This window comes from Photinus pyralis, unplaced genomic scaffold (assembly GCF_008802855.1).
Source record: "Photinus pyralis isolate 1611_PpyrPB1 unplaced genomic scaffold, Ppyr1.3 Ppyr1.4_LG3a, whole genome shotgun sequence".
NCBI classification, from domain to species: domain Eukaryota; kingdom Metazoa; phylum Arthropoda; class Insecta; order Coleoptera; family Lampyridae; genus Photinus; species Photinus pyralis.
The window spans coordinates 6,637,075-6,658,339 of NW_022170509.1; the positions used below are offsets into that span (position 1 = coordinate 6,637,075).

General features: G+C 36.8%; 1 protein-coding gene and 1 long non-coding RNA gene across 4 annotated transcripts; one reads left to right on the forward strand and one right to left on the reverse strand.

The window, feature by feature from the left end:
• Positions 1-1,042: 1,042 nt before the first annotated feature.
• On the forward strand, positions 1,043-2,172 carry LOC116165462. The gene is made up of 3 exons (XR_004144156.1): positions 1,043-1,132; positions 1,628-1,812; positions 1,932-2,172. It is a non-coding gene; the product is annotated as an uncharacterized LOC116165462 (long non-coding RNA).
• A 66-nt stretch (positions 2,173-2,238) lies between these two features.
• Positions 2,239-20,069, reverse strand: LOC116165461 (C2 domain-containing protein 5). 3 transcript variants are annotated; one of them, XM_031479922.1, is made up of 18 exons: positions 19,916-20,069; positions 19,649-19,866; positions 19,273-19,600; positions 17,250-17,592; positions 13,836-13,996; positions 13,668-13,682; positions 13,257-13,421; positions 11,929-12,097; positions 11,695-11,884; positions 11,482-11,642; positions 11,002-11,434; positions 10,848-10,955; positions 10,499-10,805; positions 10,366-10,452; positions 10,203-10,318; positions 10,027-10,155; positions 9,833-9,979; positions 2,239-2,440 (listed from the first exon to the last, which is right to left on the reverse strand). In XM_031479922.1, exons 2-18 carry the CDS (start codon positions 19,823-19,825, stop codon positions 2,378-2,380), a joined length of 3,099 nt encoding a protein of 1,032 aa, XP_031335782.1. In that variant the 5' UTR covers positions 19,826-19,866; positions 19,916-20,069; the 3' UTR covers positions 2,239-2,377. The 3 variants fall into 3 exon arrangements, with proteins under 3 accessions (XP_031335782.1, XP_031335779.1, XP_031335780.1); XM_031479919.1 differs by having other exon boundaries at positions 13,836-15,136; XM_031479920.1 differs by lacking the exon at positions 13,668-13,682 and having other exon boundaries at positions 13,836-15,136.
• Positions 20,070-21,265: the final 1,196 nt, after the last annotated feature.

Consider the following 21,265-nt stretch of genomic DNA (forward strand, 5'->3'; position numbering starts at 1 on the left):
AATTAGCGCCTTTTTTATGGGGTTTGAACATATCAAAGTTGATTTATCAAGCGAAAACCATGATTTTAAGGGAATTGCTGAACGCAATTTTAGTAAATGTTAGTTTCCATGAATGAGTGATTTTCAACTTTATCGCTTATGTTGAGTTAACAAGATATGGGGAATTGCTTATGATTTTGTTCTTCCTAGAACGCATTTGCAAACTCAACTTTTGGTCAATATTCAACACTTAAGACACTTGGATTCTTGGAAATTGATTAGAGAAGGAATTAAACATGGTCCAAGATACATATAGTGATCGGACACGAAGAAAAACAGCAGTACACATGGTTTTGAACTGAAAAATGCACGGACCCCATGCTGCATTTTCAGAATTTAGCTTCACTGCACAGTTCTCTTTGAAAATCCTTTCTTAATTCAAGTGGATTTAATTAACGATTACAAACTCATTCGGCAATACCGCCTTGAAGACCTTCGAAAACTCATTCAATTTTCTTTCAAATATTTAGCAATCATTTATCTGCAATTTGCACCTTTAATTTCCGTCCATCAGGTTGGTCGATTAGCTGTACGTATGTCAGTTGCAATTGGAAATCTTTATGGAAATTAGTGAAGAGTTTAGCCTCTTCAATTTTGCCATAAAAAAGTGTTCTCATTATGGTTATTAGATAAAAGTATAGAACTTTTATACTTTATTTCATCTAAATTAGTGAATGTTGGGTAGTATAATGAATTTTCTTTGACCCTTCCAAAGATTAATTTCCTGTTAATTACTAAAATGAAACATTTAACAATTTTATATCTATCTATGCGAACCGCCCGTAATTCGCCAAAATGAACAAAAAAAAACGCGTAGTCCGGTTAAGGAAATTTCTCTTTAATTCAAATGGTTGTAGTTCAGAAACGTGTGGGCACCTTTTCCAGCTTCAGCATATTGCTGTTGTTATCAAGGTGATAATGCGCGGCAACAAAGGGCGGGACAGCGCAAAGACTCGTAGGCGCAGAAGACTCCACATATAAAAAGATTGTCTTCTGATTTATGCTGCACATTCAGAAGTGAAGTTGTAAAGTTTAGTGTTTTCTTCTCAAAGTTTTTCTGGTTCTGGCTAACAAATTTGATTCACCCCAAGACGTAAGTACTCGCACGTTTAGAGCTTGGAATCAATTATTCGAAAACTATTTTTTCATTGGAGCGGTGGAACAAGATGAGAAAGTTTTCAACGTGCGGTTGAAAATTACCGCTGGAGAGGTACTCGATATTGTTAAGACTTGAGGCGAGTTCTCTGAGAAATTCCACTCGAATATTGAAAAAAGCCGGGAAAATGTGTATTTTAATGAAAAAAAAAATGATATATAGCCGCCGGAGTAAATAGATGAAATTATTGAGAATCGCACGAATTCGTACATTAATCTCCACGTTACATGCTTTTGACACGCGTAACATGTTTATTTTTGCAATTATTTTGTTGGGATTGGGGAACGCAGTAGGTGTGTGTCATTCAATATGGACTAAACTGTTTACGGAAAACGGTGTCGTCTTCGGCAACAACTTTACTTTGTGTTGTGGAATTCCAATTCGGCATCGCGTTTCACAAAGCGCACTACAATTCTTTCTTTTTTATTGCAGAATGCATCAATATAAAATTATAATCGCATCCATTTGCATCTTCGCCGGCCTCATCTCATCCACTGTAAACCTCAGCGTTGAAACGACAAATTTGTGTTCATCAGACGCATCGCCGAAATTGCGTCAACTTTGCCTACTGGCGTCTTTGGAACAGTTCCTGTCAGAAAACCCATCTCGATCAAACGGTGAGTGTTACGCAAGTTTATGGGGGGTAACAATGAATTATCACTTTCTTAATGGGGTTGGTAATCAATATTGCAAAAGTCGTAAAGACAATTACTTCAAGAGATATATTTGTTGTTAGCTGATGTCCAGGACACGCAACTCTACGATCGGGGAACGAAGAGGCAAGATGTTGACCACGTATTTTTACGTTTTGGAAGACGTCTCGGACTATAGAGGTCTGCATAATCAAATCATAGGCTTATTTGTTTACTCTTTTTCGCTCTCAAAAAGTAATTAAGCAAAATTTGTTGATACGTTCTAAAATTAGTTCCTTCGCACCAATGTGTAAATGAATATGATTATATATTTATAAATATTAATGCATTTATTACTTACCTTCAGCTCGCATTGTTAACTGCGAAACTCTTAACAAAAATAAAACTAAATTTACAATAAACGCTTTTATTAACAGTAACTCTGAATTGCCACAGGTGATAACCTACGATCGAATTACAAATTGAAAGGCAATACCTCTATACCTGGACGTATATAATTACATAAGCTTCTATTCATCGAGATTGTAACTTATTTCTCCGCGTAGTAAGAAACAAAAACCACGTCTCCACCGACGTTGATAAGGCATTGTCCCTGAAAAAAAGTCACGTCACAAACATGAAAAGTTAATTATAATAAACAGTTATGCTTAATTACATTTGTACGTCATAAACATTTCTACTCCCTCCCGATTATAACTTTAGAAGTAGCGTCGATCTTATCCCATTTTTATACGCCAATTTTGAGCTCTCCAGAGAATCATCGATGACTTAAAGGTATACGTATTCGATTTATCTTTCGCCGTTTAAATATTTAAAGTAAATCACGAAGAAATACACTCTCTGCGGGATACCGACGGCATTTAAATAAAAATCTGATCGGGAGCTTTTTAAAATTATAAATAACGACAGACGTGTGGAAAAAATTTCCCAATTTGGGGAGCTTTCCGTTCTTGTTATCAACTGAAATTGCATTTCTATTGCAACTTCTCGTTGTATAAAATGACCATCGATGTCAATTTGACATGAGATACCTCTCGATATGTCAATTTGTGGCAGTTCAAGATGTAAACTGGACGTCGGGGGTTGTGATTTTGTGAAATTGAACGCGTTACATTTTAATTAAATAACAAATGAAAAGTTGCGCGCTCACCCAGAAAGCGCGAGGAATTAAGATTAACAGTGTTCCTTACATTCCCGTAAATAACGTAGAGCTTAAATATTAACTTCGGCAAATGGGGTAATCTAGAAAAAATTAGTATGGATATGACACGCATTTTATATTTAAAACGGTTTACATTCGCCCATTAACCCTGAACATTTGCTTTTCGTGATAAACACCGACATTTTATTGCAGCATCTTGAACTGACAATAGCCGCAAACTCTTTTATTGCAATACACGCCAAAAATATCCCCGCAATTTCCAGGAAGATAATTAAAGAAGTATAAGAATACAACATTATGAAACGCCCCCGTCAATGTGTGTAAATCGTAACAGTGCGCCGTTATTAATAATCTCATCTCATAAACCACCCTCCGCGTACTAAGGACAGTTTTTCGAGAACAAATTTTCAAAATTCCGCAAGCATTCTTCTCTTCAAATTAATGCTTGATTTATGTCATACAATTTGCGTATTTTGTATTAGAAGCTCATATTCCCACTTTTTTCTGATTTTTCGGTTGAGCCGGCAATCGGCGAATGAAATTCTTGGGACATTCACACAATATTTTTTTTCATTTGCAAACTCAAACGTGAACAAGGACGACGCTACAGTAGGGTGAGGGTCGCCCACCCTCGCCCCACCATTATTCGTCCAAACGAGTAAAAATTTTAATGTTACTAAAAAAGCGCAAATAGTGTTCGCCTCTAATATCCACGATTTTCCTTTACATCTGCTAGTTGACCATTTTTTAGAATTAATCCATATGACGGATTTATAGTTAACTTCTAGAGTGCATTAATTAACAAAACTGGGTGCTTATTGGATCGGATGAAGTAAAAAACTGTCCAAAAGCTTAGTATTTTGAGCTTTTCTGAGCTTTTCGATACTACCTGAGAACAACAAGGACTGAAAAATTGAATATCAATCCATATTTATGAGCTTTTGTTGGGAATTTAAAATCTTTAATTTCTAAGCTCTTATGGTAATTAATCCGCTTCACATTTTGACCATTCCGAGGTCAAAAATTGTAAATCAATCAGTACCTACACTATATTCCTGAATTGTTGGGCTGTTAAGGACATTTCACAAACAAGTTTTAAAAAATCCTTTAATATTATCGAATTAATCAATCAAAATCAATTACGACCTCTTTCAACGCTTTGAGCTCTTATGGTTTAGGAGAAAATGGAAAACGGGAAAATGTTTATGAGGTTTAATACGCAATTTTTTTAGCTCCTGTAGACATTTAAACATAAATTGTGAACTAGGACGTTGAAAAGCTCAAAAACCTAATACATATGGATGGTTTCGAACTTTAAGCTCTTATTTTACCAAGTTGACATGAAGTTGCTAACTTCAAATTTTACTGATTTGTGAATTAGCCAGAGGAACTCAAAAAGGAAGATTCGGTTCGCTGAACTCTTTATTTGTCAAGTTGGCGAAAAGTTTAGGGGGCACTTTCATTTAAGAAATGACCACAAGAGCTCAAAAATTAGTACGTTGAAAAGCTCAATAACAAATTCATTTAAAATGTTCGTGCTAAAAAATTTTAGAACTTTTACGTCAAAAGGCTCAAAAAAGCTCATAAATATTGATCCATTGCCAATTTTTGAGTAGTGGAAAAAGTTATAAATAATTTTTAAGCATTAAAACAGACTTTCATTTGATACCAACACGTTATTTTTATCTTAATATCAAACTTTTTGGTGCGTAAATTTTTTTTTGTTTAGATAATGTATACAGGGTCGCTGATAAGTCTGGAAACGGTCAGTTATAGGGAAAAATATACAAGGTACCGAAAAAAGTTTTGACAGTAATAATTGTAATTACACGAGGTTGATCATAAAGGCGTGGCACACCAAAATTGAATTTTTTAATGGAACACCCTATATATTATTCGATATTTGAATTTTTCTCTCAATTTTAAGCAAAATTTGTAAGAAGCATAATGTACCTAAATTCAATCGTTTCCGGGTTATTGTGTTTTGAAAATAAACACTGATAAGTGTGTAAACGGTCGATTATCTGGGAGCATAACGAGGTATAAGGAAACGATTGAAATTAGGTACATTTTGTTTCTTACAATTTTGCTTAAAATTTAGTGAAGAATTGAAATATCGAACAATTTATTATGTACCGTGTGTCCCATTTTGGGGAATAATAAGTTCTTTAATGTCCACTAGGCAGTAATAAAGGGGTGTACAGTGTGTCCTATTTTGGTTGAGACTGCCGTGTATCTATCAGCTGTTTTTAAAGATAGAGACTTGCGGTTTGTGAATCTTTTAATGCCACAAACAAAATCAAGCTAGCTACGTTTGTTTCTGAGATACAGGGTGAAAACGAAACGTTTGACTTTTTGAGACGTTATAATATCTTACTACTCATGTAAAATAGTATAAAGGTAAAAATTGTCCATTTTAGAGATTTGTAAGTAGAATCCAGTGGCGTAGTCAAAAGATAATGTTTTCCCACCGTTTCTGAGATTTGACCTAAAATTTGTACACCCTGTATATTAATGTCAACTTATTTGCATCTTTTTCCTGATTACATTGATGTACCACAACCTATATTTTTAGCGCATTTTTGAAAAAAATACGCTATTATATTCGTTATTGCTGGCAGGCCGGCTGTCCGCGTTAGATCTCCACAACTACAATAGCTAGAGACTTCAAATTTTCACTAAAAGCTTTCTGCTATAGTGTAGATGTGCAGGCACTAGTCTATTTTGAGTTCGATTACTTTTGAGATCGATAATTGAAGAAAATAATTTCGATATGGGTTTCGGAGGTGCTATAATTTTACCGTTAGATAGCGCTACCAGTATAAAAACTTATTATTTACTTTGTGATTTGTTTTACAAAATGAAGACGTACCGTCAATTGAAATTAAATAAAATTAATTATTTAACGCAGCCAAAATTACTCGTGTGATCGATAATTTTAAACTTCGCTAATAAAATACTGACCTGCATTACCAAAAATGCGCTTTAATCATGCATATGCTGATTTACAACTTGTTTAATATAATTATATATTAAGTATATTATATCACATTTTTTTAAATTTTGAAATGGCATGTTTCTACGGTCAGCTATTTTTATTCATTGGTATCACCTGCCTTAATTACCATAGGTACAATAAACAAAACAAATTTTCCATGAATCAGTAAAAAAAATAAGGTTTTCATGGCTATATCAAAAAATATAGCTTGTATCAATGTAATCAGGAAAAATAATGGAAAACAATTGACGTTAAGACATACAGTTAAGATATACAACGTGTTGCATTAACAAATATCAACTTTGGATCAAACCTCAGAAACGGACAGTTTTTACCTTTTTTTCTATCTTACATGGGTGGTAAGATATGATAACTGAACTGAAAAAGATAAACTTTTCGTTTCCACCCTGTATCTCAGAAACAAACATAGCTAGATTGATTCTGTATGCGGTATTAAAAGTTTCACAAAAAAGATGTGTCGCGAAAACCGCAGGTCTCTATCTGTAAAAACAGCTGAGATACACGCAAGTTTCCACCAAAATAGGACACACTGTACAACGTTTTCAAAAAATGTACCCTTTAAATTTAAATTTTGTGGTACTAACTTCTGTACTTAGCGCATAACGTAGGGTTATTCATTTTGAAATTAATTTAAAGTGAGCTCATAATGCGCTACAGAAGGCACTAACCCCCCCCCCCCCCTCACTCAATATACAGGTCAGTATTTAAGCTAAGACCCCTAGCAGAATTTACCATACAAGATATCGAACAAAATGTAGGAGTAAAATTGTGCATAATTACAATCGAGTCGCCATGTTTCTAAAATATTTCCGGTCGCCAGTGGCGGGCTGTTTTCCAGTGGCGTATCATACTTGCGTTTTTTAAATGGAACGTCCCATATTTTATTGCATATTCGGAAAGCACTTGAAGAGTACTTATTTTTTATGTAACATATTACATCCAGAGGCTTAGCCAGGGAGTTTAAAACTTAACCGCCGGCGCAATTTAGTTTCCCTAAGAAAAAACTTCAAAAAACGGACAAATTTTGAGGAAAAGGTTATACCAGAGGAATCGTTAAAGTTAAGGGTTAAGGTATTGCATAAAAAATAAGTTCCAAATATGCAATAAAATATGGGTTTGCGTTTTTAAAAAAACGTAAACGTTACGCCACTGGTTACCAAAATTATTTTAGAAACATGGCGACGGTAATTGTGCACAGTTTTGCTCTTACATTTTTCTGGATTTATTTTATGGTAAAGGAACTGTGATCCAAGGTCTTAGACTTAGATGCTACGAAGGAACAAAGAGCACAATTTAGTATACCAAGACAACTTTCATTTTATCTACTCCTAAGATACGTTGCCATGAATACCTTTAGCAAAATACACGGAGAAGGGGGGGAGGGGGGTCCACTAGCATCTCTGCTCCACTAATATAAATTTAAGAAACGTTGCTAGATATAAATGAGAAATAATACCGAGTGTGTATATATACAGGGTGGTTTATTTGTCGTGCACAGCATTCAGATCTCGGAATCGTTTAAAGTTTCAACGTCGGTTAAATGGTAAAACATCTTCTGAGCCGAATTGAATGATGTTTTCTTCGGATAACTGACTTTTTTCTTCAAAAGGCGATAGTGTCATCATTAAGAGAGATATGAAAAAACTGCAAAGGAAAAAGTTTTGTACATTTTCACGTACAAAACGGTGACGCAGAAATAGTTTTCAAAATCACTATAGTTTTTTTAATTGCAAAATTTTTACGTTTTGAAATAAACCGTGTCCTCGTAAACGATGGTTATAAATATGAATACCTATGGGCTGCTGATATATTAAAATTCGTTTTTTCTCAAAATTGTTCGCAATTTTGAAAACAAATTCAATCAAATTTTTCGCGTTTTTAACACTAAGTCACTCAAAAACCACCCGTATAAAATGACCGTGATTTCATTGTGAAAAATAATCGTCAGAATAAACAACTTTCTCGCGTATGGCGCGATAGAAATTATTTCACATTTTCGATTTTTGAAATTCCCACATTTAATATCCAATCGCGAGTTTCACCGGCCCTTTTAGAACGAGGTCGGGCATTTTTAGTGGCAGCAGCTTACCACGTAGGAATAGTACTTTATTTTCAAAAAAGTGTAATTTCCACTCAATAGCACGCATGCGCGGCGTCTTTATAAGGCGACGCGCAAGCAGGAGCCGTCGGTCTTACCTTGTTCTCTAGCACGTCAAGGCCCAGTAGCGCCTTTAGTCTGTGTGAAGACCGGAACCCGAACATCATCCGAAAGTTCTTCAACAAACCAAACCATCCGCTGGGTTCCGTTCCAATATCTAACATGTCTAATTACCTGCAAGAGACCCCTGAAGATACGCCGTCCACCAGCAATTACGCTCAAAATTGTAAATTTGTATATAATTATATTGTAAATAGATCATTGTTAAGGTAACCCAAATTTAGAACACCAATGCAACCACCAAGCCTGCAATTCCTGACAAAAAATTATTTCCTTGTATTTTCCTCCAATTTCAATATAGGTATATAGTTAAACGCAGGATAAAATTCCAATTATTGAATAAAACAGCGTTTCATTTAAATGCAACATTTAACTTCACCTTTTAATCTATTGTCATGTATTTAATACCTTGGTATTACCCTCAAGCGTCGATGACTCTATCCCTAATAAACCAATAGACCAAAATGAATTATTATTTTTAAACTTTAAACGAGTGCAAATTATTTCTCATAAAAAAAGCTTTTAAAAAGTTCTGCTGCTGGAGTAATCTTAATTAGACGGCTAAGTGTGCAAAATTATTTAAAATCAAAGTTGTAGAAGAGGAGAGTGCAGAAAACACGGCAAAAATGGACGTGTAATAATGAATCATTAATGTAATTACCAAAACCTAATATGAAAACAACACATGGCCATGGAAATTCGCAATAAAAACTGCGTTAGTAGGTACATAAAATCACAATAAAAACGTTCAGTCTAAGGTTTTCGCACATATACGGCTAGCGTAAAGAAAGCGCAAATTGGGCGTGCGTATTTTTTGCAAATGAATAAAAATTCAGAGATTCCACTAAAATCCAACAGAAAAAGCATTGTTGACAAGCTGAAAATAAAGCAAATTCTGTGGAAAATTTATGGGAATTTTTAGGATGTCAATAATGAAGAAATAACAGAGATAATTAAAATTGTAACGAAGCACCCGTTTTCCGCCTTGACGTTTCCTCGTTTTAGCGATCACTCTATAAATGAACACCCGGTATCTAGAACTGTTTCAAATCAGGCGCTTCCTTACGAAGATTTTCGCTTCGAAAATATGTATTTCTGTTTAGGAGTTGCAAATATAAGGTAGAAATTAATGGGTTAATTTGTAGAACCGCCCGTTGAAGAAAATAAGAGGCGTTTGCAACCGTTCCCGTAGGAATATTTTCTGCCTTTTACACTTTCGCAAGTAAATACCGTATTTTTCAGCTTTTCCGTCATTTTTTTTCATTCATAGCGTTTCATTTTTGCATTTACATTAAGTTTACCGCATCGTAGCTTTCGTTTTTTCTTGCACAGTAATTTCTATCGCTCCGTTTAATTGCAAGGTAAGCTTTTTGTTTGATACCGCTACCGAATCCGGATATTTACTGATCCGGCTTGGGAAAATTTCTGTGCGCGATCAGCCAATAATTTAAAATAAAAAAATGTAATCAGTTCTTCCTTGGGTGATGATAAACCGTTCGAGATTTGTCGGATGGACGAACAGAAAGTCCAAAATCACGAACTCGTTAATAAGCGTGTTATCTATTTATTCAAAGAGGATACCTACCTGATTTTTATGTACACTATGCGAGAAATCGCACTCAGTCATGTAGTAGGCAACCATCGCATTTCCTCCTAATGCAGCTATATGAGCTCTAACTATCGCCAATACTTCAGTGACGAAAGTATGAATAAATCCGCTGAGTCCGCCTTCCTGTATCGCTAAATTAACACAAGCGCGTCCTTTACCTACAAACTCACCTCTCTGATTGACGTCGTTTCGCGTATAAAAAAGAAGTTCAAATTTCCTAAATACCTTTCGATTTTACCGCCCGGTACGTACGACAACTGCGTTATATCGATACTACGTTTTTCCCTAGGAAGCGCCACCTACAAACAATTGAGCATCACGAAACTCGCTCATCTGGGTAACCTACGTTCGAAGCAATTGGAGCACTACGGAATGGAGATCGAGTCCTACTCTTCGCCGGTTGAACGCTTAAGGAATTACAATCGGCAGGATCTTCTTCCAGATTAAACATCATATCTTCTTCTAACAAGAAATCATTACACAATTGAGGAAAAACGCAACGTATTTACCTGTGGTTATTTGGGTTGATTCCCGTAAGGACGTATGAATATTCTTCTTCCTTGGTTTTACCGATTTCCTAAGTTCTAACGCCATTCCTAAAGGACGAAGAATGAAACTGAATCAAACCAATCAAATGCATACCTAACACAGTTAGTTGTATTTCGTCGGGTTCCGGTAGATCAATGCGAAACTTCAAATTGCAGAGTGCGCACGGAACCATTCGCCGTAATTTGAAATACACACTTTGTAATAATTTGGAAATGTGCAATCCGAAATTGTACGAGGGATAAATTTTGGACCTCCAAATTTGAGTGAACATTTGTAAATTTTTTATAACTTCCATTTCATCTAATCCCGGTATGACCTCTGTATTTATCACGTGAAAACCATCAGGCGGAGGAGGCTCGCGGAGAAGTTCCATTATTTCTTTATCTTCAGAGTCTTCAACCTAAAGGGCGTGTTACAAATACGAAAATCTATGGAACTATACCTCCAATATGCAACAATCTCGGTTTTCGGTTGAAAGATCAAGAAATGATTGCTCCTCTTCTTGTGGATGCTCATCATCTGGAGACAAACGAGAGTTTAACAAGTGTTCCTGAAAAGATAGGTATATATCTTGGAAAATGCAACAAAATAGTTACATTAGTTTTCAAATGGTATATCTCCTTGTTCGCTTGAATGGTGTCATACAAGTGTTGCTGCATCTTAGTCAATTGTTTTTCATCTATAGATCCTATGGAAACAAGTTTTGGTAAAGGAGGTGAAGGTAATGGCAACAAAAACATTGCAGTGCCAGTCGCGATGCCGACCAACATCTTGGTACCGACCGAAATTCTAATTCTGAGCCCGAACACAGCATTCATTCCCTTAATTCGTATTTTATTCACCAAAATACGGTGTAGCTCATATTCGAGGAAAGGTAAACCATCCGAAATATCTTTGGCATTTAATTCGCTACGTAAATCTTTCAACGGTCTGCAAACGTAGGCCTGAACAAAACAACCACGACCAACTGATGGCACAGATTCTGGAATTTCAATCGTGGCCATTAAGACATCTGGAACTTTACCAAATCTGGAAGGTATAATCAGTAGCTATTTTTTTTAAACAATTTGACTTACCTACAAAAGGCGCATTTGGACGAAATTGTACGTAATGGCACGGAGTTATTAATGTAAGGTAAATGGCATATTGAACAAGGAGATATTGTGTTAATACTCGTATGGTTTGGAACAGTTTCATTTTCGGGGCTTTCGGGAAGTGGCTTCGAATTAAATCCGAGCTAAACGCAACAATTCTAAAAACAAAATCGGCGAAATGGGCAGTTTACCTACATCTTGTTTTTGATGTATTCGTTCCCTTTCAAAATCGTTGCGTTCCAACGACGATGCCATAACATCTTTATTGCCGGAAGTGTGTCGCGAACCACCCGGTAAACTGCTTAAACCCTCCGCCATTTCCTCCGGACTATAAAATCGTATGACCGCCGCGGTCCCGCTGGCGCTAAGCACGCATACGTCATCACTAAAACTCCTCCTTTTAGATTTATGGTGTGTGAACGCAAGTACCTTATGCTTGATGTTTCAGAATATGCAAGAACTGCATTGCAATGCAAAGATCTCATGTGCGACCTTATTTCCATTCGTAACTCTGTCCACCAAGTATCGCGAGATTCTGGTTCCTCGAGATTCGTAATGCGTTCCAAAAGCTTGACAGATCGTGCGCTCACGACGCCACCTGAACCGGAAAAACAACCAGTGAAAGTCGAACCTTATGTCTTTAGCGTTTTGGATGTTGTAGTGGTACTTTATTGACATTAATTGGTCGTTACTTTAGTGTGTAAATAGTTTGTCCGTGGGGACCCTTATCTCAGATCTGGATTGTGTAACGAAGCACCCGTTTTCCGCCTTGAAGTTTACATACTTTAGTGATCACTCTGTAGATGAAGCGTTTTAAGTCGGGCGCTTCATTACGAAAAGTCTCGTGGCGAAAGTATTTGTCTTGGTTCTAGGAGTTCAGCCGCCGTCACTGTCAACACAAGCTGTAATGAATCGCCAACCGTTTGTAACCTTTCCCGTCAAGATATTTCAATTGTCTTTGATGCGTCCGACAGCTCCTGTCATTTAGAAGATGAGGATAAATGACTATTTAGAATTTCAGTAATTATTTAGATAATTTTGGTTTCCTATTTTAATTTAAAACGAGCATTAAAATTGCAAGTCCGTGACCTTTATGGTCACATGAGAAATCCCAATTAACAATACGTGTTAATGGGACTACCGATTTTAGAAATTCAATCGGGTCAATTAAGTGATCGGATAGGTGGTTTGTCGCAACAATTATCTTCTCAGGCGAGACGTCTTCACTTCAGGATTCAGGTAAGTTCGTTTGATCTTACAATCAAACACATACCACCAAAAACTATTTACAGAGGGGTTAAAAATTAATTTTATCTCTCATTGTATCATTGTATCCTAATTAAAGGTCTCAACGAAAGGAACCGTTTTCTACCAACTACTGCCGTTCTTTCTGTCCTCTGATCAAAGTACGGGGTAGAGGGGGAGGGGGGAGTGGAACAAGTTTTATCCTTCATTGTACTCTAATGAAAGGTCTCAACGAAAGGAATTAATTTCTACCAACCATAGCCCTTCTCCTCGACCTCTTATCGTGATCGGGTAGGTATATTCCCTTATACTTCAAGAACGGATTGTCGGAAGAGGGTACTCACAAAGGGCACAATTTATACTTGTTTATTTTATATTGCTTCGCTATTAAAATTGCTCTTGCATTCGACTCTACAATTTAGTGGAGGTTTGCAAACATTAACAGATTTTGTACAAGTATAAAGTTCCACTACAACAGTAAATAGGTATTACATTACCCACTCAACACTTACCCAAATACATCACAAATCCTGGGGGGAATTTATATATTGTCATGAAGGGGTACTCTAACATATCAAAATTGTTCTGGGGAATACTTGTATGGACCATCGGTGCAATTCTTGAGATATACGCGTTATGCAATCCAGAGGATTTATCACTTCCTGTTAGACTATTCCCTGTTTAAAAATGAACATAAACATTAACACGAAGTACCCGGTAATTTTTTGGTTAGAAGGTCGAACAATTTCTAGCCTTTAGCATGTTTTAAACAAACAACTGATAAACACATGGGTTAATTACATATAAAGTACTATAAACAGAAATTGGCAAAATTCAAAATACAAATAGCATTAGTAGTCCGAGATGTGAGCAGATTACACCTACACACAAATGCAACATTTATAATTCCGTGAAATACTCACGTTTCCTAAAGAATCCTATTGCAAGAAATTACCATCCAGAAAAAATAAATTTCAAATTACTATTTCAACGAAAACCGAAGTAATTGCTTTCGTACTTACAGTAAATTAAGATTTGAGTTTGAATATAAATCAAAAAAAATGATAACTTAGCGAGAGACAGACACTTACCCTTTGGAGTGATGCTTAAGTCGGAATCCGAAGAGCGACGATTCATAAACGGAATGGATTGGAATTTTCCAGGAGATTGGGATATCTTTCCGCTGACGGACTCGGTTCGGTGATGTCCGGAGTCGCATTTACTTAACTCTGTTCCAGGTGAAATGATAGTCCTAGGAGAATGGGCTAAGCTTGCATGCATATTATTACTGCCTTTGTCAAGTTCTGCATTGACAGGCCGTTTAAATAGGTGAACGGAAGGAATATGTGATGATGAATTACTATCACTCAAGTCCGGCATAAATTTTATTTTTTTAGTTGCACACTTTGGAGAAGATGGAGGAGTGTATGTGCCCATTAATTGAACTTTGTCGAGAAGCATTACTTTCATTGCCGTTTCGGTCAAACTTTGACGTTCAATTGCGTCATCAGTCATATGTACTGAAGGAATAATAGACTCTTTCATAAAAAATTCGCTTTTGAGACTACTATCGCCACTTTCGGAATCATTCCCCTCAGTGCCAATAGTAAAGTGGCAAGAACTGTGCTCGTCAATATCAAAACTTTCACCTGTTGCTAAAGGTGCAAGTTTCTCAACATCAGGTACAGTATTTAAATTTTTTATGATGTTGCTTACAGTGTCATAGTTAACATTGCTGGATGCAGTTTCATCTTCATCTGAGCTGGATGAAGTTGTAGAAGAATCATTGGAGATTTGATCTAAATTTTCTGGTTCGCACCAGCTGTCGCCCTCGTTTCCAATGCGTTCTAAACTGCTGTGCATTATTGAATGGACAAGCAATTCGGCCAAAGGGTTCGAATCATTACTGCTTTGTGAGTGAAATAGAGTGCGCTTTTTTCTAGCTCCTGGTCGATGCTCACCATCATGATCTTCCTCTTGCATTTCCGAATCGGAAAGCTTCGCTTTTAAAGCGGTCATTTTTTTCGATAAGAGATTTTGGGAAGAATATTTAAAATTTTTGAACGTTTGGGCAATACTTTTGGCGGGCACTCCTCGTAAGTCCTCTTGCCGCAATAATGTTTGCAGGGAAGATGAGTGGTCTTTAGTTGTGCCGAAAACATTTTGGTTAAGCGAGAGGGTAGACTTCATTGTAGTGAATTCGTTATATGATAGATGGCGTGAGAGTGTCTTTTTTTGTTTAATTCCGGGGTAAGTTAACTCGCTCGCTTGGGATGAATAAAATGAATTCGGAGACAACACACTATTATTATTAATAATATTATTAGGGTAACTACGATCTAAATGAAAGCCTTTATCGCAGCGAAGGAATTGCAAATTATCTAAGGCGTGCCTGTAGGCAACAAACAAGGGCAAAGAAATAAATTAATTTGTGTCTTTCATTAAGAGGTTTAACAGATTTGTACTGAAAAATGTTAGCCCTCAGTAAATGCACTGTGCAGTGCTCTAGCTACCGATGTTCAAATTATATTAGCAAGTAATTCATATTTAGTGATATCCCATAGGGGAATTGGTTTATTACTATACTGAATACAAAAATACGGTTACCTTACTTATACAGGAAACTAATGGTAGTATTCCTTGGCCGTCCAATCAGGAAGTATTTATTGATCCCCTAAGCTTATCCAAAATTATTGAAATGGACAGTCTATATAAAATCATAGGTCTCATACAATGAATGACTTTATAATAATAATAATAATAACTTTATTGTCTGTGATCAAGTACCTTGACATAGACATCGTCATACATTCAAACAATTATGGACATTTAAAATTTTAAAAAGTCAATTAGGAACAATGTAAACAACGCTAAAGTACATGTTACAATTAAAAATCACTCATTGAATAAAAACAACGTTCGACTAAGTATTTTTTTAGGCTCGTTCGATGCTTCTTAATGTTTGTGATGTTTTTAATATATAAAGGGAGTGCATTGTACATGTGTGTTTGTAAACATTGGGTTATTCTAGTAGGTTCGTAAGTTAAATTGTATTAATTTGACAGTGAATTGCATTTCTCCTGCCGTTTTTGAAAATTGAAAGTATAACCCCATAATCCTATCCTACCTTGAAAGGCCGTTTTCTTAGATTCAAATGTTTCTTACTACTTGTGGCATACCTAATCGCACAGAGTGCAGGTAACATCCTTCAATGTGAATATGCCGCTCTGAGTTTTGCTGATCATAGTAGCGCAATCACACTTTAAGGTGCAATTACAATGATTGCAGAGCCGTAACAACTACAATATTGACTTTTGGCCATTTTCAATAAACCAAACGACGCTCTTATCCCACCAATAGTAATTACAACGTGCTGACGCCAGGAGGTTTCACTGTTAATCTGAATCGCGAATAAATTAACTCCACCTGGAAGTTTCTGCTATTGTTGCAAAATCCGCGCTACGTACCAGTATCGTTGACGACGACTGCAAAATAAACAAAATCTACCAAACTAATCAATTTCCGACGACTCACTGGCGCCGCGGGCTTTCAAAAGCATTTACAAAGTCAGGACCGTATTTAAGGACAACTTGCTCACGGAACGCAACCAAAAAATGTAAGAAAACATAACTAAGACTAAAATTGTCACAATCGAGAAATAAATCTCCGTCGGTACTTCGCCCTCTAGACTCTAACGCAGGGGTTGCGCCCGACTTGCTGTTTAGTCGCCTCCTACGACCTTTTCCCGCCCCTACACGGGTGTATACATATACAAAATCAAACAAATTTACATACTGACTAGCCTCCCGGTTCCGGTATTCATACAAATCTTAAAAATCAGCATGTTATTTTGTTGGAAACGTGTGCCTGTATCGAATAATTTGAATAAACTTTTGGTAAAAAACAATGCACATGCACAAACATTTCAATTCGTACAATTCTGTTAAACATCATGATATGTACACACTCTAGTCAGGAAACCTTGCATAATTTTCATATTGGTATATGGTCTACTATCAATATTCAATATAAAAAAAATATCTGATAGGATCAAGTCCCTAGACCCAAGAAAATCTCCGATGCCTTGGGATGGACATGAACTCGAGTCAAGCTCAACTTATTTTGTTGAAGCCACTAGGTATAAGCAAGGTCGATCCGCAATACTCTTAACATTGTACTATATCGCAGAACATGTAGAAATCATGGTTTTAGGGTTAGTGAGTAACGTGAGCCAGACACCAATCTGGTGTACGTGGAACAACAGATTCATTACTGTCAACACTTACTCAATGGCTGAATATATGTATATAATAGTTGGGGATGTATATCAGGAGGCGATTCAATTAATAAATTGCTTCAATTATTGCAAGAGAAGGGTTAGCTTCTATCTTTGTGACACACCAAAATTATACAGGACTCTGTGATAGAGAATTGATCCTTCATCAGGCATTCGGCAAAAGTGACATTTCAGCAAGGTTCCTTCTCTAAACATTGTGCATACTTACTCTTCATTATTGCTTTCTAAAATAGTCAAAGGCGGCACATCCCTCAATTTGGTCAAAGTCACCGAAGTACCTATACCACGTACAACGACACCCAACTCCCCCTCCAGATCAAAACATTGGCTATAACCTATAACGGCATTTCCTCCAAGCTCTAAAGCTTTCACTCCGATTCTGCGCCTTAACTCCCCAGCGAGCTTAAAAAACAAAGTTTGCCTCGCCTCGTTCGAAGCTCTCGGAGTGCGAATTTTATCTATCCATTGATATTCGGGATCGTCATTTACTATTAATTCTTCTACAAACCCGTGGTACATCTGTATGGCATACCCATGTGGTACAGAGGGAGCTGCAAGTACCGGTATTACTCTACGGTACAACACTCTCTACAAAGGTGTAGAAGGGCCAAAAATAGATTTATATGCACTTCAAGTTTTATGTGATTCGAACCCGAATGTTCCTGGGTACGTCATTGTACCAAGATTCGTTTCCATTCCATTGCACCTTTGCTGTTTTTGGTTCCAATGACGATTTTGAATAAACTCCTAAACAACTAATGTACTTTTTTCAGAATTCAATGTACCAAAACTGCTGCCCTTGAATTTTTTTTTATTTGTTGGATTGGTTTCCGACCCGAATAGTATAACTATTAAAATATTTTAAAAATACAATAATAATATCATATATGGGCGATCATTAAAATAAAGCAGAATATAAAAATGAATGTTTGTCTGTCTGTCTCTTATGCCTGCCTAAACCGTTCATCCGATTGCGATGAAACTGTGGGGAGTGGTTGGACGTATGCCTACGAAAGTTTATGAGTTAGTAAAACGCTTTCCGAAATGTCCACGGGAACGGGAAAAAACGCCATTTTACAAATTACAGTCGAAAAGAAACTTGACATTTAATATGCTGTTTTGAAGGCTTCTCGAAGTTCCCACGGGAAAACGGGATTTCCTAAAAGCGGTACCAAGTTCGCCGAGACTGCTAGTTATAAATAAATACAAAAATTGCTACCTGCATTAAACAATACAAAAAAACAACAAACAAATTAAACTACACAATGCTCTCTGGACGAAAGCCTAAACCAAGTTAACTAACGTAAAAAGGCGCCTCTGTGAACAAATGAATCTGAGTTTTCTTCGTCCTGGCTGTTACTCCAATGAGTTCTAGGGCAATTTTTTACATCTTTTTTTATACATTATTATTTATTAAATCAGTAAATGACCCTTTTGTATCCTAAGCCGATTTGGTAAAATTAACATGATTTTTCTGAACTTTTTTCTTAATTTCACGTCAGAGCATGCAATCATTCTCAGAATTGAACCCTATAAAGTAAAGGTGAACGGACTAAGGGGTGTTTTCATTCCCCTATCACCTTGCGTATTTATTATGAGTACTATTACATTTAACAAATGCACATGACTCGTACTTTTGGTGCAGAGAAATACAAACCACTTTTTTGTGAAAGATTTAAAGTTCAGATTGGAGTTCTGGACAGCTCTACAATGATCCTAAGCCATCTATGATGGGATTTTGTGGTAAATCTTGTACTAGAAGGCTTAATACTAAAGGACACCAATGGAAAGAAGTTTTGGTACATTGAAATACAGTCAATTCTGATGAAGGTACATCATTTTGGTGCTCTAGTGAAATTGGCTGTGATCTGGTGCCGGATTTTCTGAAAATGGCATTGTACCAATGGTAAGATTTTATAAGATTGAATACTGAAGAGGTGACCGTGATTTTTTGAAACAGTCTTACAAAAACAGCATAGCTACAATGAGGTACCTACACTGAACCAAGTACATGCGAGTTTGAGTCTGAATTCTGACCTCAAAGTCTGAAGAGTTAAAACATCTCCAAAGTCTGAATCTGAAGTCTGAATTGAGGATCCAAACAGTTAAACCTCCTTTAATATCTGAGGCCTGGATTCAGAATTTGAAGTCTGAATTCAGAATCTGAAGAGTTAAATCTAACAAAATCCACACATAGCCCTTCTACTCCTTTGTAACCCTAAAGTAATTACAGCAAAAAAATTGGACACCACACGAAGATTGCCTGAACTTGTTAAAATCCGAGAAAAGCTCCACTTTCACCATTACATTGACTTCCCCCCGAATCCCGTGCATGGTATCATACACGGGAAACCAACCAGACAACAACGAGTTCGTACTATGCTCCCCATTACTGCTAGGGTCGCCGCTCCATCTGCATTTTGGCATAACCGGAATGGACGGTAAAAGTAGGGGGTTTAAGTCTACATAAACCTTTCCTATAGCGTCGTTCGCCGAATATGTATCGTGGTCCATTAGCCGTATTTGCAAGGGCTCATCCTGTAACTCCGAGTCGTCCATCTACAAGCAAGAACAGTACGCAAAAACCCTTGTATTAGTAGAACTTACCTCGAACCGATACCAGTCGGAATTCCATTGCGGATTTAGAGATTTTCTGCACACTTCAGTTTTATACGTCGTTCCGCCTAACTTTAATTCGACATATGCATCAGTAGTGTCGCTGGAACGGTCCATAACTGGCAAATTCTTCCCGGCAATAATTTTTACCTTCACTTTGGCTGGCATTATCGACAAGTATTTTTAAAGGAAATTGAATTAGGTTAGAACTGGAAAACGTGTATTAGTAGCAGAAACAACCTTAAAGGGGTACCTTACTGTTGATTATTTTCTAAACCTGGCTATTAGATAGTATTTATATACCATGCCAGGATTTTTAAATAAGTATATTTTTATACTGGGCATTTAAATTTAAAATAGGAAATTTCTATTTGACAACAGTTTGTTTTGTATACAAACAGGGTGAACGAAAATAAAAAAAAAATGTCATGCCATGTACAGTATACACATGATTTGTAATGCTGGATTTACACGGACCGGTTGGTACATGAATATTCGAATGGCTTATCCCGTTCTAGAAGGGCAGACAAAAGTGGTTATGCTAATAACCAAAAGGAAATAATAAATTATACCATATGTGCAACATTAAGGAGGTAGTAACAAATGCTTTGAAAGAGAGAGGTAGGAAAAGAAAGAACGAGGGAGGATATAAGAAAAAATGGATGTCAGAAGAAATTCTGAACAATATTGATGAAAGAAGGAAATGGTAAATTATTAATACCGAGGAGGGAGGGGCGCTCCGCACGCCTCAATTTAATTTTTAGCGTAAAGCAGACCTTCCACGCGCGCGCATTCACGCTTATATCTTTGCTTATTGCTTATATGCTAAATTTTCCGTCGTCTGTCTGTCTGTCTGTCTGTGTGTCGGCTGTCTGTCTGTTCCTTAGAAATCTCGGCCCCTGAGACACTCATCATTTAAAGTTGTGGGTTTTGACCTCAAAAATTCTCATTGCTTTAGAGCCTCTCAGGCACGGACCTCTTAAAAAAAGAGGTCCGTGCTCTCAGGGCATTAATCCGGCATTAGATGTGTAGACGCCCTCGACCAATCCAAAGATAATACTGCATATCTTTGCCCAGTCGTACCTACCCAATAAAGAGTAGAATATATCAAGGAAAAATCGCATTCGGAGTGTTGTCACATATGGATCAGAAACGTGGAGTATGAATAAGCAAGAAGAAAGGTACTTATAGAAAGCTTTGAAATGTGGCTATGGCGGACAATGAAACAAAAGTACCTACAGTGGACAGAAAGAGTGAAGAATGATGTTATAAGAAGAGTGGGTGAGGGAAGAAGATTTTTATAAGATCAATGCGAAGCCGGAAAGGAATGTGGATGGGCCATATTTTGAAGCGAGACTGTTTGATGATAATCGAAGGAAAGATCAATAGCAGGAGGGAAAACCCAAAACTGGACTACTTACAAATATAATGGGAAGGAAAAGTTACCACCAAAAGAAACAGCAAGCCCGGGATAGACAAAAGTGGAGAATCAGCTGCTACCACTGCAATTCTTCTTCTAGATTATTAAATAAATAATAAATTAATTAATTACTCCTGATGTCCTAACCATTTCCTGGAGAGCTGGAAGTACTGTCTTTCCACAGCCCA

Bases quoted from the DNA above. Each gene is read 5' to 3' on its own strand.
- LOC116165461 (XM_031479919.1), bottom strand. From the start codon at position 19,825: ATGCCAGCCAAAGTGAAGGTAAAAATTATTGCCGGGAAGAATTTGCCA. The intron at 10,956-11,001 runs GTAACTATTTTG...CTATCTTTTCAG, and splicing joins TATACCATTTGAAAACTAAT to GAACACTTGTTAAACTCTCG. The intron at 2,441-9,832 runs GTAGGTATCCTC...ACTTTTTTTCAG, and splicing joins ATAGTGTACATAAAAATCAG to GGACAATGCCTTATCAACGT.